Source organism: Hyaena hyaena, unplaced genomic scaffold (genome assembly GCF_003009895.1).
Source record: "Hyaena hyaena isolate Hyena2069 unplaced genomic scaffold, ASM300989v1 scaffold_173, whole genome shotgun sequence".
Lineage (NCBI taxonomy): Eukaryota > Metazoa > Chordata > Mammalia > Carnivora > Hyaenidae > Hyaena > Hyaena hyaena.
The window spans coordinates 1,038,875-1,059,972 of NW_024080805.1; the positions used below are offsets into that span (position 1 = coordinate 1,038,875).

General features: G+C 37.8%; 1 protein-coding gene across 1 annotated transcript in view; it reads left to right on the plus strand.

Annotated features, from left to right (window-relative positions):
- The first annotated feature begins 828 nt into the window (after positions 1-828).
- XPO1 (exportin 1) overlaps positions 829-21,098 on the plus strand; it is a 42,296-nt gene continuing 22,026 nt past the window's right edge. The window contains exons 1-4 of the mRNA XM_039240327.1: positions 829-1,320; positions 5,314-5,445; positions 10,544-10,645; positions 14,072-14,144. Of these exons, the coding sequence (XP_039096258.1) occupies positions 5,320-5,445; positions 10,544-10,645; positions 14,072-14,144 (301 nt within the window). The 5' untranslated portion in view covers positions 829-1,320; positions 5,314-5,319. The remainder of the gene's footprint in view (positions 1,321-5,313; positions 5,446-10,543; positions 10,646-14,071; positions 14,145-21,098) is intronic.

Sequence of the window (21,098 nt, forward strand, 5' to 3'; positions counted from 1 at the left end):
GCAAGGTTGGCGGGAGCAGGCGGGGGCGGGCCGGCGCGGATCCGGAGGAAGCCGAGCGAATGCTGCCGCGCGCCGCGCTCAAACTCGCGCCGCCACCAGCTCACGAGCTGCGCCCCACCCTCTCCGTCACCAAAGGTGCCAGCCAATGAGAGGGTCGGAAAGGCCGGGCCTGCGGGCTGAGCATTGGGCGGGGTGAGCAGCGGGAGGGGAACGGGAAGTCGAGGGCGGGCTGCGTTTGATTGACAGGTCGCTCGAACCAATCCTCCGCGCGGCTTCTCTTTGCTCTCTTCTCCGCTGGGCACAGCTCTCCGTCCCACCTCCTCCTCCTCCACCCCCCTCCTCGCTCCTTTCGACCCGCCCCACTTCCCTTCCCCCACTCTGCAGGCAAATCGCTGCTGGAAAGAGGCGGGGGCCGAAGCGGCGGGCTCGTGTGGAGACTTGAGGTGGGATTGACGGGAGATCTGGCCAATAAGAGGTAGGCTGATGGCGCGGCAGTGGCTGGAGCCGGCCAATGGGCAGGCGGGCTGGGGGCGGAGGCCCAGGTTCCAAACGCTCCGCGGCGCCATGGGCTGAAAACTCAACCGAGATGGAATCTCCCAGTCTGAACCGGTTTCAACCGGTTCCGAGTTTGAGGCACTAGGAGGAGGGGGAGAAGCGGCTGCAGCGGCCGCGGCAGGAGCAGCGGGAGCTACAGCATCAGCAAGAGCAACAGTAGCTACAGCCCCGGCGGTGGTGCCTGTTCCAGTCTTTGCTGCTGCAGTCCGTGCAACCACCCAGAGGGGGAGGGGGGAACCACCAGTCGCTGAGGAGCAGGAGAAGGGGGGAAAGTTTAGGCGAGCCTGGGTGGGGGGGCCCAGCGCCGGAGCCGCGTGAGAGAGGGAGCCGTATTTTGGTAGGGGGGAGTCGGACTGCAACTGGCAGCTGAGCGTCCCCCGACCTTGTGGACTCTATACCCCCTACTCCTGCCGCTCCTGCTGCCGCCTGTGGCTGGAGGGTCCCCCTGGGGCTGAATCTTTGGGACTTGACCCCTTTCCCCTCCCCCTTCCCTCACTCCCCAGCCAGGCGGGAGCATTTATTCCACGGATTAATTCCCCTTCCTTTTTTGAGGGGGGCGGGTGGGTGTGTGTCGTGGGGGGTGTCCCTGAAATAGTAAATATTGTTGAGCTTTTTTTTTTGCCCTTATCTTCGTTTTTTTAATTTCCTTTTTTAAGGTGGGAAAACTGTGAAACCCACCTTGATTTCCTCCCCTCTCCCCCTTCCCCACCTTCCCTCGCCCTAATCCCCGACAAGGAAAGAAGCAGCAGTTGGTTCAATCTCTGGGTAAGTCGACTGTGTGTGTCTTCGGGGCCGAGGGTCGGGCGGCGGCCGGGCGGGAGGAGGCCGGCGTGGGGCGCGGCGGTGGCCGCGGAAGGCGAGCCCGGGAGGCGGCGGCGGGCCCACAGCAGAGCCTGCGATTGAATGGAGCCGCTTCTGCCGCTGGGGGATGGAGGCGGGAGGCGGCCGCGGGAGGGTAGCGCTTGCTGGGTTATTCGCGTGTGCGGGTGGCGGTGAAGGGAGAGGAGCGTGTGATAGTGAAGCTGGGCCGACGTGGGGGTGGAAGGGCTTCCCCAGCCCAGGGGGCTGGGGAGAAGTTGGGGTGATTTCAGGAACATCTCTGTAAATTATTAGGAGTGGAAGTTTCCAGAAATATTTAGTGCAGCAGCATTGAAACGTCCGCCTGCATCACGTGGCCCCTCGGTGGAGAGCTTGGGATCGGGGGAGGGAGGGGCCGTTGAGTCCCTCCTCCTCCTGCGAGGAAACTCAAAATCTTTCTGGTTTTTTGCAGAGTAGGATTAGAAGTAGGAGCGGTTAGTTGATTGTTAAGGATCCTGTAAATGGGACTCCGTGGTGTAGTTTGTTGAGAGGGGTCCTTGAGTGTGTTAAGTGATCGAATCGCTTGCTGCTGTCTTTGTACGGTAGATGATGCCCTGATTCTCCTTCATTTCGAGGTCTCCGAGTTTGGGGTGGGTGGGAAGAAGTGTTGTAGTAGAGGAGGCTTTAAGGATTTGCCCACCCCGGACCTCCTCTGATCACGCAGAGGCCATGCTGCATAGAGAATGGGGCGGTGAACTTCAGGCGCCTGGTCTAAATGCCTCCTCCGAGTATGGGCGGGGTGAGTGCGTGCTCCGGTATGCTATAGTTAGAAGTGCTGCAAATCGGTTCGGAGGGGAAGCGAAGGGAGGGCGGGCCTTAGTGAGGTGTGTTTCTACTGAATGAAGCTGGCAATTGCCCACACATCTAAGTAGCAGGCTCTCCTTGTAGCGACTTGTTTTTTGACCTACTACTTAGTAATCATAAAGCAACGGTTATGGTTTGGATGGAAGCTGGCAGTATGTAGCTGCTTACTCAGTTTGAAGTGGCAGTGAAGGTATTTTGGTAGTCACTTGTAGAGTCACATTGCTGGATAATCCCTTGTATATGCTATCCAGTGAGTGGATTTTAGGATTGAGTGTCCCAAGGAGAAAAGAAAACGTTTGTAGTTTCACCTCGTTTGCTGTCTGGCTGATTGTGTATCGTAAGCCTGTGGGACACTGCTGTTAGTGGAAAGAATGTTTTGGAAGCTGTTTGATTTGGGGGACTAAATGTGCTTGGCATTGACCAGAAAGCCGCCATTTCTGTACAGTTCAAGAATAGGTAGGTCATTTTGAAGATAGTCGCTAGTTTTAAGGATGGCAAACTACTGTATTTAACACAAGCTTCTATTCTACACCTTATTTTTCACAATTTATAAGAGGTCTGTAAGGACAATGTACTTGAAAACGAAACTTTACAGTCAATTTTTTGTTTGGGTTATTAAGTTATGATAGGGCTACTTACAAGCAAAGTTCGTTCAGTTTTTAATCAAAAATTGAAAACTTGTTCTGTATACCTTGGTGCTTTCTGGGCATTGTTTTTTAGCATCAGTTTTTAAGATTGTTCTGATCTTTAAAATTTTAGGTTCTTGTGAAGAAATTTACACACTAGTGGAATATATATATTTTGCTTTGATATTAACTTAGTATTTAGAGCAAGATTTTTATTAATGTGTGTCAGATATTCTACTAAAAACATTAAATAAATGCTATAAAAGTTTTTGAAATCTCATGAGTTTTTGCTGTCAGTAATGGGCTGAAAGATGTCAGAGGAATAAAAATCCTAAACTCTTAATTTCTCAATTTTTACGTCATCTCTAACTTAACGGACTCATTTTTTACACTTCTATTTTTTTGTAACTGGCATTATCATTAACTAAAACATTTGAGTTAAAAGTGAAATTGCTGTTAAGAACATTTTTAAACTGCTATAAAAAGACAAAAATAAATAATAAAATAATAAATAAATAAAATAAAAATAAAATAATAAAAAAAGACAAAAAATAATGTCTTTTTCCTACCAAGCTGGTTTGTACAAACATAATGTAATCAAGCCACCCACCCATTTCCTTATCCTGGAAGGTTTTCAGAAGTGGAGGTGACCATCTGACCTTGTTGGGTCTAACTACAGTAAACCAGGGGTTCTTACCCTGAGATTTCATGCATGGCTTTCAAGATGTCCTGCGTTTTCTGTAATTGTATACAAGATTGTGAGTTTTTAAAATTTGGCAGGCCCTATGATATTCTTATGATTATAATGCATCTTGACCCAAAAAGGTTAAGGTGTATTGATTTAGTCAGTCAGGATTTGAGTAGCACTGGCTTTGAAGAAAAAGCAAAGGAAAAATTTTTATAATGCTGGGCAACAAAAATGTGACTGTGTGCCAGCATCTTGATTAGAATCCTCTTAAAAGGATAACATTGCATATGAACTGGTAGGTTTTGGCCAGTGTATTATATGAGGTGAAGAAGCTCATTTTTCTGTTATGGAATTTGTATTTGGAAAATAGTTGGCAAGCTTCTAGTTTTTCACCTTGCCAATGAATACCTGGAAATTAAGAAAAATTTTTTGTTTGACATAATACCATAAAGTGTTCTTCTAGACCTATGTTTAAGGAATTTATACACCTGTAGTTTTAATCTCAAGTCATTGAAGGTTGAAAAATAAAAGATTTTTTTAAATGTTTTATTTATTTCTGAGATAGACAACATGAACAGGGGAGGGTCAGAGAGAGAGGGAGACACAGAATCTGAACCAGACTCCAAGCTCTGAGCTAGCTGTCAGCACAGAGCCCAACGTGGGGCTCGAACCCACGAACTGTGAGATCATGACCTGAGCTGAAGTCGGATGCTTAACTGACTGAGATACCCAGGCGCCCCATAAAGTAGATGTTTTTGAGTATAAAATTTTTAAGTTCTGTAGAGTTTAAGGGTACCAGATTTGATAGATTTTTGGTTCTTGCTCATCGTTGTTATATACAGTAGGAAAATTCGGATACCATATTTAACTTTCAGCACTTTTCTGTTTTTTTTTTTCCCCAGCACATCTTAAAAATTAAAGTAACATGCAGTGCAGAGAAGGGAGCTTTTACTGAATTAGAAGACCCTACTTAGGAAGGGGAAATCCACTTAAAACTTACCTATTCCTAAAAATTTGAGGTTAAGACTTTGAACTGTAACAATTGTAGGGCCATAAATTGATGATAGTTTCATTTTAAAATAGGGGATGTGTCTAGGTGGCTCAGTCAGTTAAGCATCAACTTTGGCTTGGGTCATGATCTCAGGGTTTGTGAGTTTGAGCCCCACATGGGGCTTGTTGCTGTCAGTGCAGAGCCTGGTTTGGATCCTTTGTCCCCTTTCTGCTCCTTCCCTGTTCCCGCTATCTCAAAAATAAAAGGTGTTTAAAAAGTGAAGTAAAATAACTAATTTGACAATAAACTATTTGTAAAAAAAAAAAAAATGAAGTAAAGTAGGTTGGCGGTAACTTTTTATAATTAAAGTTCATTTATTTTGAGAGCATGCACATGCATGAGCAAGGGAGAGAATCACAGGCAGCCTATGCACTGATCACGTAGAGCCCCATCAGGGGCTCAGTCTCACAAACCTGAGATCTGGACCTTAGCTGAGATCAAGAGTCAGATGGTTAACCCACTGAGCCACCCAGACACCCCAGGGGTAACTTTTTTAAAATATTGGAACAGTAAGAGTTTTCTGGGGTCTTAAGATAGACCTTAATAACTAAAGCAGTTATGGAGTAGTTGAGTTTCTTTAGCACTTACTTGCTTTTACTATTTAGGTAGCCTTTAAAATACTTGTTAAAATATTTGCAAGAACATGGTTGAAGTAAAATTCTTTGAATAGAAAGTTTGACTGGTTATATCAAAACTTCATAGGCACCTTAAATTTTTTTCTGTATTTACAGTAATCTATGCCAGCAATTATGACAATGTTAGCAGACCATGCAGCTCGTCAGCTGCTCGATTTCAGCCAAAAGCTGGATATCAATCTTCTAGACAATGTGGTGAATTGCTTATACCATGGAGAAGGAGCCCAGGTAAAGTAACTGATCAAAACTTTATAACATTCTTAACAGTGTAATGAAGTTGTTCCTTTAAGATTTTAAGTTACTACCTTTAAAAAAAAAAAGTGTTCCATAGTTTGTATTAACTTAGAATTATATATTAACCAGTGAGAAGTGATATGGAGAAATTGCAGTATATTTTGGCATGGTTAGGGTGAGATGTTTTGAAATATACTTGTTGTGTTTTAAAGAAACCTTTTATCATTTAATGAAAGACAGCCTAATGTAGCAAATGTTTTGTAGATATTAAAGGTTGTGCATATTTTATGTATGTAATATATTTGGAGTTTCAGGATTCTTGTATTTTTGAAGCATGAAAATTACAGAAGTACATCACAGTACCGAGTATCTAAAATTATTTGAACTTAAGGCGTATAAAAGTGTTACTGTTAATGTAGATAATTATTTTTCATCTAATCCACGTTTTGAACAGTTGAAGGTTTGGGGGGTTTTTTGTTAAAAACACCCAATTGAAAGAAAGACCAGAGAAAAATGTTCATAAATGCTTTGATTGTTTTATGTTGCTAACAAGAAACTGGACAGTCTTGAATCTTCACTGGAATTAATCACATAAAGAGTTTTAAATCAGTAAAGTTTTCTGTTGTTGGATTTAAAAGTCTTTTAAGGTGATGGAGCAAATATGAGTACAATTTTGTTGCCAAAATGTTAGGTTTCTAGTAGATGATGTCTAATTAGTACACTTGAAGTTATTTATGTTTAAGACATTAGTTTATATTTGCATAAACCCGGAGTGCTATCATAATTTTTAGAAAAGGTAGAAATTACTTCTTTTATGGATAGTATGAAAAACATGGTGTATAAATACTAGCTTATGCATAAATATTTCCATTCTCATTTAAAATCCAACATTTGTGGTTTCATTCACTGTATATAAATAAAGAGGACATTTAAAAGGAAAGGGGGACGTGAAAGTTGTATGAGTGGTGAAAACTATTCTGCAGATTTTGTAATAAGCTTGTTGGTCCAGTTTTATAACTCCTAGGGGTTTTCGGTCCGCATTCTTGTGTCTGAAATCTTCCTGAAAAAGTTATCCCATTCTTACCATGTAGTGGTTTTTTTGTGTGTGTGTGCTGTTCATTCACCATGGAGTTTTAAGCTTCATTTCATTCTAGCATGCATGTATGGAAAGCAGCTGGTTTTGGAAGAAAGTATGATAGAAAGGTTGGGCTTACCTTTGAATATGTTAGAAGCACAAGTCTTATAGCCTTTATGAAGATGGGCATTTAATTTTGTCACATTGCTCAGCTGCTACTGCTGTTTAAATTTTAGTTCTTTTTTAGTATGGCTCACAACATCTAAAACTATGATGGATAAACAAAGAGACCAGTGTTCAGTAATTTTATCATTAAGAATATGTTGGTAGTGGGATACCTGGCTGGATCTGTTGATTTCAAACCCCATGCTGGGTGTAGAGAGTACTTAAAAAAAAAAAAAAGTAAACTTGAAGATAAATACGTATCAGAGGTGATGACACTTTCAGTAATGCTTCACAGTATTGAGAATTAATGAATTATTTTAAATTTGACTTTTGAGTAAAATGTAGACTTAGCGTTCATATTTCCTAATTTTTTTCTTGAGAGCGAGTGAGAGAGGGACAGAGAGGGAGACTGAGAATCCCAACACCAGCTATCAGCACAGAGCCCAACTTGGGGCTCAGACAAACCGTGATATCTTGACCTAAGTTTGAAATCCAGAGTTGGACACTTTTGAGCCAACTGGACACCAGCTGAGCCATCCAGGTGCCCTTAAATTCTATTTATCACGGCAAGATAAACTTTTCCATTCCAAAAGTAAGAATTTTATGTTTAGTTATAGCATGAGACAAATAGGTTGCATAAAGATAATTGCAAGCTGCTATTCTGTTTGTTATATTATAGATGAGGAAATGGAGGTTTAGAGCTTAAACTCAGCTGAGAAGCTTTTTTCTTTTTCTTTTTTTTTTTTTAATGTTTTATTTTTATTTCTAGAGGAGAGAGGAGACAGCGTGAGCAGGGGAGGGCCAGAGAGAGAGGGAGTCACAGACTGAAACAGGCTCCAGGCTCTGAGCTGGCAGTCAGCACAGAGCCCGACGCGGGGCTCGAACCCACGAACCGCGAGATCATGACCTAAGCGAAAGTCGGTCGCTTAACTGACTAAGCCACCCAGGCGCCCCTGAGAAGCTTTTTTCTAAAAGTCAGGTTTTTAAACTTATAGTTGAGTGTATTTTCAGTTTTCCACCTCTTTGAGGGTCTTACTTTGAATTAAAAGAAGTACAAACCTGTTATGGAAAACATGTTTTTAGTGATAGAATCTTAACTTTATTCCAGTAAGTTTTCTATTCATTGCTCTAGAGTCTACTTACTAGAGACGAAGATAGTGGGGTTTATAGAAACACCTGTTATGGTACCTGATACTTAGAAGGCATTCTGTTTAAAGGGTACTTTTGCAAGTATAATGAAGATTTAGCATATATGATGTAAACTTACTGTTTTAAAATACAGTAAGTTTTCTTAATTTTTTCCAGTCTCAAATATGTACTGAAAAATGGCAACTAAAGAACTACATAAGTGTATTTTTCTATTTTTAGCCAAGTTAGGCAGCTGGGTGGGCAGGGGGTGGTGTACAGAAGAGTTGGGTGTTTTCTCCAGTATTGTTTTCAGTGACTTGAACTCTCAACCTATTGCTTAGCAATTAAAATACTTTCACCATTCAGTAAGTAACACAGGGGATACCAGATTTTCTTCTCTAACTTTAGTTGCCTTATTCTTTTTTAACACCTCCTGGAATTTTAATAAAAAAATATTTTAGACGGATACTGTGGTTAGGGTAAAATTAAGACCTTAAGATGCAAGTACTAGAAATAACTTCAGAGTTAAAGGACTACTGAAAGGAAGGGACATGATTTATGCAGAGTTTTAGTGAATGGTAATAGTGTAGGGAGTATTCTCTTACTTACATTGGTCACTTTTGAAACAAAATATTGTAAAGTAAGCATGGATCTTTGGTATACCTTATTATTCTCTTGATATTTCTTACTATTTTATGTGCAAGATTATAACTAGTTAGAAATGAATAGATCTAGTTAGGTATTTTGAGGGAGAGAATCAAAACATTGGAAGTGTGCTTTGGGCCTACATAACTCAGATCACTGTTCTTTGTGCTTTTTGTCATCATGTAGCATAGTTATAACTCCTTAAAACTGTTAATCCTTTAATGAAATCAGATCCAAAATATTTACATATTAAGAGTTTATACTCTGGCTCTAACCCTGTCTATATTTTTAGATTGGAACCCAGGCAACTGGTTTTTCTTCCTAAGTTCCATGGTGGTTCTGGTGGTGGTGTCAAGGTGCACAACCATTACTTAATGTAGTTGGGTGTATATTTCTCAGTTCTTCTAAACATAAGCAGTGTATATTGCTGATTGGTTGGGGGGGGGGGGGGATCACTGTATTTGCTACCTGAGGAAAATAATTCCTAACATCAAATCCAAAATAAGCATGATTTTTTTTTTTCCCTCTAAGTTTGAATAAAAACTAAGTTCAGGAAGATTATGAAGTGTCTGTCAGAGTAGTTCTGATTGGAAGGCTTTTCCCCTTTTTGATCTTGTTTATAAACTCTTAATCAAATTGAATCAATCTGACAGGTAATTGACAGATTTTAAAACCATCAAACTCTCTGAATACATGTGATGGAAACAAGTAAAAGGGAGGATCCAGTTCAGCTACAAAACTGCCTTTAAAGATCAAAAGATTAAGCTGTTGCTTCTTGAAAAAAATCCGTAGAATTAACAGCCTTTGAAAATGTGTTCATCTCATGAAAATGTGTGTAATGGTTAACATAAAGATGCATAGGATCGATATGGCTAGATCTCTAAAAGTCTTGTCAGTCATACCTTACAATAAAGCTGAGGGAATGAAACTGTCAAAAGAACAAATTGTAGGATTTTTGTAGTATGTTATTTACGTAAAATTTAGTGACCACAGAACTATATTGTTTATGGAGTTTATATCCATACTGTGAAATATGGACAGGAAAATCTACCAAATTCATGAAAGTGATTACCTCTAAAGAAAGAACAAAGGAAGGAAATGGCATTGGAGAAAGGTATAAAGGTGATTGCCAGAAGTTTTACATCTTCTGTGTTTAAAAGAAACACAGATACAAGTAAAACAAAATGTTAGCGTTTATTCTAGATGGTGGCTATATAGATTTTTATTATACTGGGTTTGTATTTTAAAGATCTGAAAACAAAAGTTTTTGAAGTAAGCTTCAAAAGTAAGTAGAGTTTAATATGACGTTTAGAAGACTTTCAGAGAATGCAAGAGATGTGTTTACAGTAAACTTAAGAGACTTTTAATAAATGATTTAGGGGTCTTCATGTTGTATAATATCTATAGGTATTTGAAGTTGGTGGCCCAACTTAGACCTAGTTTTTATCAGTCTTCCCGTGAGATCTATTTTTATAGGTAAAGTTTGTTAGAGGCATGTTGGTAACTTGTAAGGCAGAGTGTACCATTACATAATTTATCTACATATATGTGAAGTTTTAAATGTTGCTTTTGGTTCATTGTAAATGCTGAGAACTCACTTAGATTAGTCTTTGTTAGCACTGGTTGAATTTAAGATCCATTTTGAGAATACCAAATAAAGTAGATTGCAAAAAAAAAACTATTCTGTTTCAAAGAGATAAATATTCCCATTTTAAACTGAAGTTTGGGACGACCAGATGGTTCAGTCGATTCTGCTCAGGTCATGATCTCTTTGGTTTTCTTTGTGTGAGTTCAAATCCCCCCATCAGGCTCTCCGTTGGCAGCATGGAGACTCCTTGGGATTCTCCCTCTCCTATTCCTTCCCCCAGCCCTTTCAAAATAAATAAATTATAAAAAAAGAAATTGGATTTTAAGAGTGTTAATGGACACCTTTTTATTTGTTTATGGACTCATTATTTCTTGTGTTTCAGAAAGTAATAGAATCACTGTCCCATTAGGACTTGTACCTTGCTCAGTACCATTTTAATGAATGATTAAAAGAACAAGTGAGCTTAAAATTATTTTCATGTAATATTTTAGCAAAGAATGGCTCAAGAAGTACTGACACATTTAAAGGAGCATCCTGATGCGTGGACAAGAGTCGACACAATTTTGGAATTTTCACAGAATATGAACACGAAAGTAAGCAAGTGGTGGTTTTAAAATCCATTATTTCTTCTTTTCTTCCAGTCATAAACTTTGAGGAAGGTATCTCATTTTTAGTATTAGCGTTTGTTATCTCAAACATTTAATATTGTTAACTTATTTCAAAATTTAGTCTTAAACATAGAATTAATTCTTGCAAATAGTCCTAAGAATTATGAATGAAGTTTTGTAATTGGGACTAGTATGCAAGGTGCTTTTTTTTTGGTTGTTTTTTGTTTTTGTTTTTAGAATATGTATACAGATCTAAGTAGCATAAATTCTGGATGTTATTCAGAGATGAAACATAACATCAGAGCAATTATTTTGGGCAAGTAATCAATATAATACAGGTTATGCACCTCCAACACGAAGTTGTGTGGGCAGCATAAAACCCTGCTCCATGGTACCAATGCTCTTAATGGGACAGCACTCAGTTTTTATTTGCAATTGAAAAATGTTATAATTTGGGTCCTTTTTTCCTAGTTTGAACAGAAGGGTTGATCAAAATGTGTTTTGACTGTTTTAGGCTTGATGATTCACACTTCTCTTTAAACTGCCTTGAAGTAATAAAATACCATGCATGGCATTCTGTTTAATACACACAAGATTTCCACTTGGTATACATTGTGTTAAAACAGAAAATAGCCATTTTCACATCTGTTTCTGAAATCAGACTGTATTAATTAACAGTTTTAAAATATTAGTTTTGACATCTTGTAAATTTTAGGGCAAAAATACAGTCCAGAACTTCCTCAAAGTGCTAACCTTAAGTAACATAATAGTGTTTGCCTGTTTGCTTGCCTGGTAAATTTTGCTTTTTATACTGACAGACATTACTAATGTTTAAGTTGATTTATCAACAGTATTTTTAAAAACTCAAATTTGTCTTGTGAAAAATGAGATGATTAGAGGAACAGAAAGAAAGCAACAGGTAAAGAATTCTTCAATTTACATAAATTACAAATGATTTGGTGCTAAATTTATGCACTATGACATTTGGCTTTTATGCAATCATTTTTTTTTCTTTAAAGATGTTAACACTACCTGATATTAATCATAATGTTCCATTATGTTGATTGCTTGTAATAGGAAGAAAAGGGGTGTCTTCCTGTGCAACTGACACAGCTAGGCTTTGACGGCAGGCCTCCACAAGGTCTACCCTTTTGATTCCCTTTAACTGAATTCTGTTCATCAATTGTTTTTGTTTCATGGGTGGTGGGAGGGGAAAGGGGAATTCAATGCATAAAATAAGTATTTCTAAGGGCTCAGTAGAAATTTCTACCATAGGGATCATTTCATGCATTTATTTTTTCATTTAGTCTTTGCTGTTATCTGTCCCTCATCTTCATAACTCAGCAGTGGATTTCTCAGGTCCTGAGATGTAACACAGATGTAATTCTTTTGAATGATGTTTGGATTATTTATGAATATCTCTAAAGTAGTTCTTTACCATTGGCTCTCAGATTTGGCTAACACTTAAGATTTTTTTTAATCAAAATACTCTAATTCAGAAAATGTGGGTTCTCTTCATATGTAGAGTCTTATTCTAGGAGAGATTGGGTTTTAAGACATTATGATGATGATCTTTGTATCCCTTCGACTTATGAAAGCTTTTATTGGGCTTAAGTGCCTCAGCCAGGAGGGCAGAAAGAGGAAAATATGAATTGTATCCTCAGCAAGCTTATGCTATTTTTTCACAGTTGGGGAAAGGATTTAGAGGTTAGTAAATAGGTAATTTAGGTAACAAAGTATCAAACATAAAGGAAGCAGGGTAATAGCTTTCAATTAAAAAGTGTACGCTGAAAAACATTGGCTAAATAAAATGAAGTTACTGAGATTATTATTTCTTCCTGGTATGTTTATGGTGGAGTTTTAGTTTTTTACAGATCTTTTAAATTGGTTGAGAAATGACAATACTCCATGTAGTAAGAAGTGCATTGTTTTGACTTAGTAAAAACATTGACAGTCTCATTTCATATCTAGAAAATTAAAGTTTTTAGGGTAGTGTGTTCTTAAAAGTTAATTTTTTAATCCGAAAATAATTTTTTTTGGCCTATTTATATTTTTCTGAGGTCTAGACCTATAAAGGGATTATAAAAAAACAGGATAGAAGGTTTCACTATTTACTGCTGATTATGAAACCCATTAATATCAAATTTGTAACTTCAGAATTTTGCTTTGGCTTTTTTATTTTGGAAGTGTTTTTAAGGAATGTTCTGCAAATGTAGGATTTTAGTTGAAATGGCAAAATTTTCTTGAAAGTATGAAAAGTTAAAATGAAAGAAAACAGCAAAAACGTTTACTATTTGAGCACAATGTAGTTTGGGACAGTCTATATTGTGCTTTGGATAAAATGAGCATTCACATGATCCCTTTGGTTGAAATACTAATGCTCCTATTTTATTGTGTGATGACTAACCATTTTAAAGATGAACTCTTATTCTCAGCCAAAACTTGCAATCTGAGGTTATATGTCCGTATATATGAATTATTTTATCCTTCAGGTATTATAACTAATTCTTCCCTAATTCAACCAGTTGAAACATACCACAACAGTTTTGTCCCTTTTCTTCCTCCTGTCTATCCACACTAATTGGTCATGGTAATAATTTTGGGTAGTAACTCATGGCATTATAAATTGTTGTGAACATTGTTGACTATTTAGAGTGAGTAATGAGCAGGAGGGACAAAATGGCTTAAAAGTGGTATCTATATTTATCAACTTATATTTTTAGTAATGACTTTTATATTTAGGAAGGAATACCTGAAAGATAAATACAGATTGCAACATGCGTTTGTGTATTATTTTTGACTGTGCACAAAAGTTTATCTTTAAATTAGTAGAAATAGCAACTGTAAGGGTGGGATTAAAATTGAAAATTAAACCCATGGGCTGTCTTGCTGCTCCTTAAGTAACACACCAGTGATGTTTGTAAACACTTTCTATGGAAAGTATCTGTGACAATACTTTAATACTTGACCAAGAGTTTACAACTCCTAGAGGATGGTAGGGAGCTTGAGAGCATCCAAGCTGCTAAATTCTTAGGGGCCTGGTCGTGTTAAAGTACGTGAGCCTATGAGCGGTCATTTATGCTGTGAATTCATATCTGGCTGCTACTTTTCCTTCTACAGATAAGCCCATTTGGCTGCTAAAGGGCTTTTTTATTTGGTTCTTCCTCCTGGTGTGAGCATGTATAAACAGCAGGACGTTAAATAGTATAGTAAACAATAAAATGAGGAAAATGCATGAAAACTCAGTATATGGGTGAATAGATCCTTGTTTAATATATGTAATTAAACTTGGTAGCATAATGTTTTTGAAACTTTAGATGTAAATGTGTGAATGTCTGTCCATTTGTGAATCCTGAAAATTGCCAGTCTTAACAGCAATATGTTCACATGGTTCTATTCTCCAATTTTCAGTATTATGGACTTCAAATTTTGGAAAATGTGATAAAAACAAGGTGGAAGATTCTTCCAAGGAACCAGTGTGAAGGTAGGAAAATGTTTTGAAAAATTGTAAATCCAGAAATTTATTGTTTTTGGCATTTTTATTATAGTTGAATATTGGGTGCGGGAATGTTAAATTTTATTAGTTTTTTATGCTCTAATGGAGATTACAGCTTTAATCATGTGGCAATTCAGGGGAAAGAGGAAGTCAAAGTGATTGAACTGTTTATAATAAATACTGTGATGTAAAATATATATCAACTTCTAATTAATTGGGACCATGTTTGGAGTAAATGAAATTTGAAGGTGTGTTCTTATACATGGGTTTAAATTTGCCAAACAGTATCTGACAAGTAATAATCATTGTAATACATTAATTTAACAAAGCAAAACCGAAGTTCTAAAAATCACAAGGCTTTACCTTTGGAAGTTCTGGGTGTGCCCTAAGAGAGATGAAGTTCTAATTTAGGGAAGGAAAAGAAAATGAGGATGTGATGATGCTTATTCTTGATATATAACTTGTGCCTTTGTACTGTCTCAGTAACAGAAGTCCTAGTTTAAGAAACTTGGGGCAAGCTTAGTCTCTTGGAGTATATTGATGTAGTACTTCAGTTTTCATATACTGCCTCTCCCTCTCACCTATATTACATCACTTGTTAATCTCTGAAAAATATATAAATACCAGCTTGGACTTTATAAAGCTACTACTTGTGGCAGTTTTTTCTATTAAAACCAGTCTCCTGTCTTGGACTATTGATATTTAATAAGTCTTTTTTCCTTGCTTTTTCATGTCCTTTTTATGGTGAAGGAATGACCTGGATTTACTCAGCTAGTCTTTCTAGAAAACTGGTATCTTTCTGGCACGTTTAGAGGTGAATAAGATAGTTTTTAATGGCAATTTCCTTAAAGTACCCTACACTAGAGTAAGAATGATAGTACGGGGGAAATAGTGCCCCCTCCAGAAGGTTCCTATTTCTTTAAACGTTTTATTTTGGGTTGAAACTATTTTAGATCATGTTGTGTGTCCTTCTTGCAAGTCCAGTTTGTGTGAACCAAATAGATCCTTCATACTTTGTCACTGCCCTTTATGGATCTTAGGTGCACTTCTCGTTCCTTTGCTGCTGTTAAGTCCCTCTTTTGTTTATAAACACCTAGACCTCTGCCTCTTACCACATAAGGATTGCACTAGATGATTCTTTGACATTTTTCTGTCTTTTAAATGTGACAATTTAAAAGGATACTAGCTCATGAAAATCATGGTTCTAATTATTACAGAAGAAATTAGAGTCTAAAGGGCTCCCTGAGGATTTTTAGCCTTAGTAGTAAGTTCTGGCTTTTATTATAAAGAAATAATACGTCTCATATTTATGTGTATCAAATATGTACATACTCCAGGGGGTATAAAACTGTTTACTTTTGAAAACCTGTCTTGTTTGAAAAAACTGGAAAGAAAGTTGGTAATTATTCTGCCTGTAACATTTCTAGAAAAAGGATTATTAAGAAAATTGAATATATGTTTACAGTACTGTACTGTGTATAATTTTTTAAATGCACATATGAATGGACCCATCCAGTTCAAGCCTATGTTGTTAAAGGATTAGCTATATCTATAAAAAATATTTATCAGGGGTATGTGGTTGGCTCAGTTGGTTGAACATTTGGCTCTGTTTCGGCTCAGGTCATGATTCCAGGGTCATGGGATTGAGCCCTGAGTTGAGCTCTGCACTGAGCATGGAGCCTGCTTAAGATTCTCTCTCCTGAGTTGCCTGGGTGGCTCCGTTCTTGATCTCTGGGTCCTTGAGTTCAGGCCCTGTGTTGGGTTCTGTGCTGGGAGTGCAGAACCTGCTTGGCATTCTCTCCTCTCTCTATCCCTCCCCCACTCATGCTCATTCTCTAATTGAATAAACTTAAAAAAAAAAAGATTCTCTCCCTCTGCCCTCCTTGCATGTGTGCTCTCTATAAAATAATATTTATCAGAATCCCCTTTCCCCTGGTGTTTCTCTTCAAGACTAATGATATGATTAAGTGGAGCATAAACTTTATAAAAGTACCTGTCTACCACTCATATGATGGTTGCCTTTGTCAGTGAGGTCATTACATGAAGGAAAAAGTGGTATAACTTCTAGGATCTTTAACAGGCTTAAAGAGTATGTAATGTGTCCCCTAGAGAATGTGAATTACAGACTTCAGTAGGTAACAACAACTTTGCATGATTGGTTTAGTGGCTCATGTTTTTAAAGTAAAACATTGAGGGGAAAGATTCAGTACTCTATGAATTTTATAATTACTTTAAATGTTGTCAGTCTTGGGAAGCTTCTCCAATCTTAAGCTTTTGTATCCCCCCAAAATACACTAACTTTTCTGAATATTACTTTTTCTTCATCTTTAAGTATTGGGAATAAATTTGTATAACCCCCAAAATAGAGTATATTCTTTTTGTCTACAGTTGTTTTATCTTTTAAAGCTGTTGTCCACTTGTCCACAACTACTCCTTGTCTACCTTCTTTAGCCTATATATTTATTTACCTGGTATATACGTTGTGTATCCGCTTAGTACAAAGCAGTGCTTGGTATTAATAAGACTATGTAAATGTATCCCCACATCAAAATGTAATAGGTGGAAGACATAGAAAAGAAGTCAGGTAAGGTATATATAATATGAGTGCTACTCTTGTTATAAAAGAATGGGATGATGATCAGATTGAGCCCTTTAAACAGCTTCTTCATGCCAATGGTAGTATTTTAGAAGAAAAAAATATTTGCACAAACAGCAAGCCAAAATAAATTTTACACTTTTCTAACCAAGCTTTTTTTCCCCCTAATGTTTGTATGTTTATTTACTTATTTTGAGAGAGAACCTGGAGTAGGCCCCATGCTGTCAGTGCAGAACCCTCAGAGCCCAACGAGGGGCTCAATCTCAGCAACCATGAAATCACGACCTGAGCCTAAATCAGGAGCTGGATGCTTAACTGACAGAGCCAGCCAAGCGCCCCAGAGAATTTTGTTTCGATTAGAATTTTTTTATTGAAGTAACATTGACACACAATTAGTTTCAGGTGTCCAACATAATGCCATACTCACCATAAGTGTAGCTACCATTTGTCACCATTCAGTGCTATATTATCATTGACTGTATTTTCTACGCTGTACCTTTCATCCCTGTGATTTATTCCTTCCATAGTGAAACCTGTACACCCCAGTCCCTTTCACTCCTTTTGTCCATCTGCTTAACCATCTCTCCTTTAGATAACTTTAGTTTTCTCTATATATGGGTCTGTTTCTGCTTTGTTTTGTTGGTTTATTTTGTTCCTTAGATTCCACATATAAGTGAAATATGGTATGTTGTCCTTTCCTGACTTAGTTCACTTAGCATTATACCTTTAAGAACTCATCTTTTTTTGTGGCTAAGTAGTAATCCTGTGTATTTGTATGTGTGTGGGGGAGGGGCACATCTTTGTCCATTCATTTATCAATGAGCACTGAGGCTACTTCCATATCTTGTCTCTGAATTTGTGTTTTCCTTTGAGTAAATATGCAGTATAGTGCAATTACTGGATCATATGGCATTTGTATATGTAATTTTTTGAGGAACCTCCATACTTTTTTCCACAGTGACTGCACCAGTTTACATCCCTACCAGCTGTGCAAGAAGGTTCTTTTTTCTCCATATCCTTGCTGTGGGTTATTATTTTTTTTGTTTTTGATTGTAGCCATTCTGACAGATGTAAGATCTCTCATTGTGGTTTTGGTTTGCATTTTCCTAATGATTAGTGATGTTGTGAGTATCTTTTCATGTGTTTGCCATCTGTAGGTCTTCTTTGGAAAAATGTCTATTCAAGTCCTCTGCCCATTTTTAATCAGATTATATGGGTGTGGTCTTTTTTTGTTGTTGAGTTGCAGGTTTTTATCTATTTTTGATGTTAACCCCTTATTGGATAGATCATTGGCAAATATCTTCCCCATTTAACAGGTTGCCTTGTTTTGTTGATGGTTTCCTTTGCTGTGCCAAAGGTCTTTTATTTTGGTGTAGTCCTAATAGTTTAATTGTGCTTTTTGTTTCTTTTGCCTGAGGAGACACATCTAGAAAAATGTTACTGATGCTGCAGTCTAAGATTACTGCCTATGTTTTTTTGTAGGAGCTTTACAGATTCAAGTCCCATATTTAGGTTTTTAACTCTTTTTTGAGTTTTTGTGCATGGTGTAATAAGAAAGGTACAGTTTCATTCTTTTGCGTGTAGCTGTCCAATTCTCCTAATACCATTTGTTGAAGACAAATGGTTGCTAGACAATGAAGTAATTAAAGGTACACTAGGATGGTCAATGGTGTTGATTCTCTATCCGGGCTGCGCATCAACATTTTCAGCTAACCTTCCTCCCTTTTTAAAAACAATGTTTGCATTTGGATTAGAAAATTCAAATGATAAAGAAGGGGAGGCCCTATTTGACACACCCTGGGAAAAAAAATTTATCGGTATAAAGGCAGCTTTTATGTTTTGGTTTTTTTGAACCAAATGATCATGATTTAATCTGTTAAGGTGTGGCTTACATGTCCTTTTATTTCATGAGATAGATGAGAACTTACTGTAATTAAAAAGTCCTGGTGAATTGAGTAGTCCAAAGTAATAAAGTCGTAATTGGACAGTTTGGAAGTTTGGGTGCTTAAAGGTAGTTGGGCAGTTGAGTTGCTGAGTTGTGTGCTTCTCTGTTTTAATTTAGAAAGTTGACAAACCAAATCCAGTTACCCAAAAGATTTTACTCCGTGCTTTCCTATGGAATGAGGCACATGGTTCATTTATTTATTTTTTTACTTGTTTATTTATTTTGAGAGAGAGACAGCAGGGGAGTGGAAGGGAGAGAGGATCCCTAGCAAGCTCCGTGCTCCTTGCGCAGAGCCTAAACCAGGATTTGGACTCCCGAACTGTGAGATCATGGCCTGAGCCGAAACCAAGAATTAGACACTTAGAATGAAGCCAGGTGCCCCATGGTACATTCATGATCTTTATGCAGAATACTTGCCCCTCTGAATCTTGACTGCTTTGCAGTCTTCCTGGGATATGATCGGAAAGGTAATGTGTGTAAAGCACTGAGCCCTTCTAGGTGCTAAATATGAATAAACATCTAGTATGTGTTTTGCCAGTCTTTTTCCACAAAAATGTCTTCATTTCTCCAAATAACCTTCAAACTTCTGCAGTAGCTTCCTAACAAGGCTCCTTAATACCTACTTTTGTATGTCCTTTATATTCGCCATAAAGGATTTTACCATGGTGTTTTGTTTTGTTTATGTTTTTCCCAACCAAGGGGATTTAATGCAGGGGAATTGAGGGGGTTGATAAGTCGAAGAGAGGAACATTGACAAAACTCAGATGTTAGTAAACACTGGAAGCAGCTACTAACCTTAGGGCAGGGGGGAACAAAAGGAAAGAGATGGTTATCAGAACCTAGAAGCTATTCAAGAATACAATTTGGTAAGTTTTGACTTAAGCGTATACCCAAGAAACCAACCACTATAATCATGATCTTCATCTTTTGTGATTGCCTTCTTTTTTACCTCCTCCTCCCCAGTCTTTTTGTCAGTCACTTGATTAGCTGGAGTAGAATGGCTGGATAATATGGTAGGTGCATGTTTAACTGCCAAACTATTTTCCAAAATGGTTGTATCATTTCATATTCTCACTAGCAGTACAGTTGACCCGTGAACAATGTGTGTGAGGGGTTAGGGAAGCTTAGCCCCTGGCAGTCACAAATCAGTGCAAAACTTTGGGCTCCCCCAAAATTTAACTACAAACCCTACTGTTTGTTGCCTCATTGATAACAGTTGATGAATACATATTTTGTTTGTTATGTGTGTTTTATACTGTATTCTTAAAGTAAGCTAGAGAAAAGTGTTAAAATCATAAGGAGAGTACATTTACAGTACTGTACTGTATTTATCTTAAAAAACCCACAAATAAGTGGCTCTGTACAGCTTAAACCTGTGTTGTTCAAGGGTCAACTGTAATCAATGAATCTTAAATAAGCGGTTGTTTTGTGATAAAATAATACATAACAGTATTTACCATTTTAAGTCTGTAGTTCAGTGTACGTAAGTACATTCATAATATTGTACAGTCATTATCACAATCAATCTCTAAAATTTTTTCATCATCCCAAATTGAAACCCTACCCATTAAAACATGAACTCTCCCATTATGCTGTCTTCCCAGTCTCTGTTACCCACTGTTACACTGTCTCTGTGAATTTGCTTATTCTAAGTAACTCATGTAGGTACAATCATTTTTGTGTGTGTGTGTCTGGTTAGTGTCACTTAGCATATGTTTCTAAGGTTCGTCCATGTTACAGCCTTCAATATCTGAATTTCTTTTTTTTAATGACTGAATAATACTCCTTTTTATGTATATACTTCATTTTTATTGATTCATCTGTGGGTGGGAATTTGGGTTAGTACCACCTTTTGCCCATTATAAATAATGATGCTATACATGTAATAAATTTAAATTCTTCTATATCTTTTATTTATAGTTCTTGTTCACTATCTGAGGCCATAATCCCATTTAAAGAGTTATTGATGTTCTGGGGTACCTGGGTGGCTCGATCAGTTAAGCTTCGGACTTTGGCTTAGGTCATGATCTCATGGTTGGTTCATTTTGTGACCTTGAGCCCCATTGTCAGCTTCCTTAATGGCAGTGCAGAGCCTGCTTGGGATTCTAGCTCTCTTTATCTGCCCTTCTCCCACTCATACTTTCTCTCACTCTCAAAGTAAACAAAACGTGATCATTTTTCTTATAGCTTGTTCCTCCTGATATTACTAAACATGAAGGTAATAAGTTGCAGTGTCGTCCTAGCCTATCTGAATGAACCCTAGGTTAAGAATTTCCACTTTTGAGGGGCTCTTGGGTAGTTCAGTCAGTTAAGCATCCAATTTTAGCTCACATCCTGAGTTTGAGCCCCGCCTCAGGCTCTGTGCTGACAGCTTAGAGCCTGGAGCCTGCTTCAGATTCTG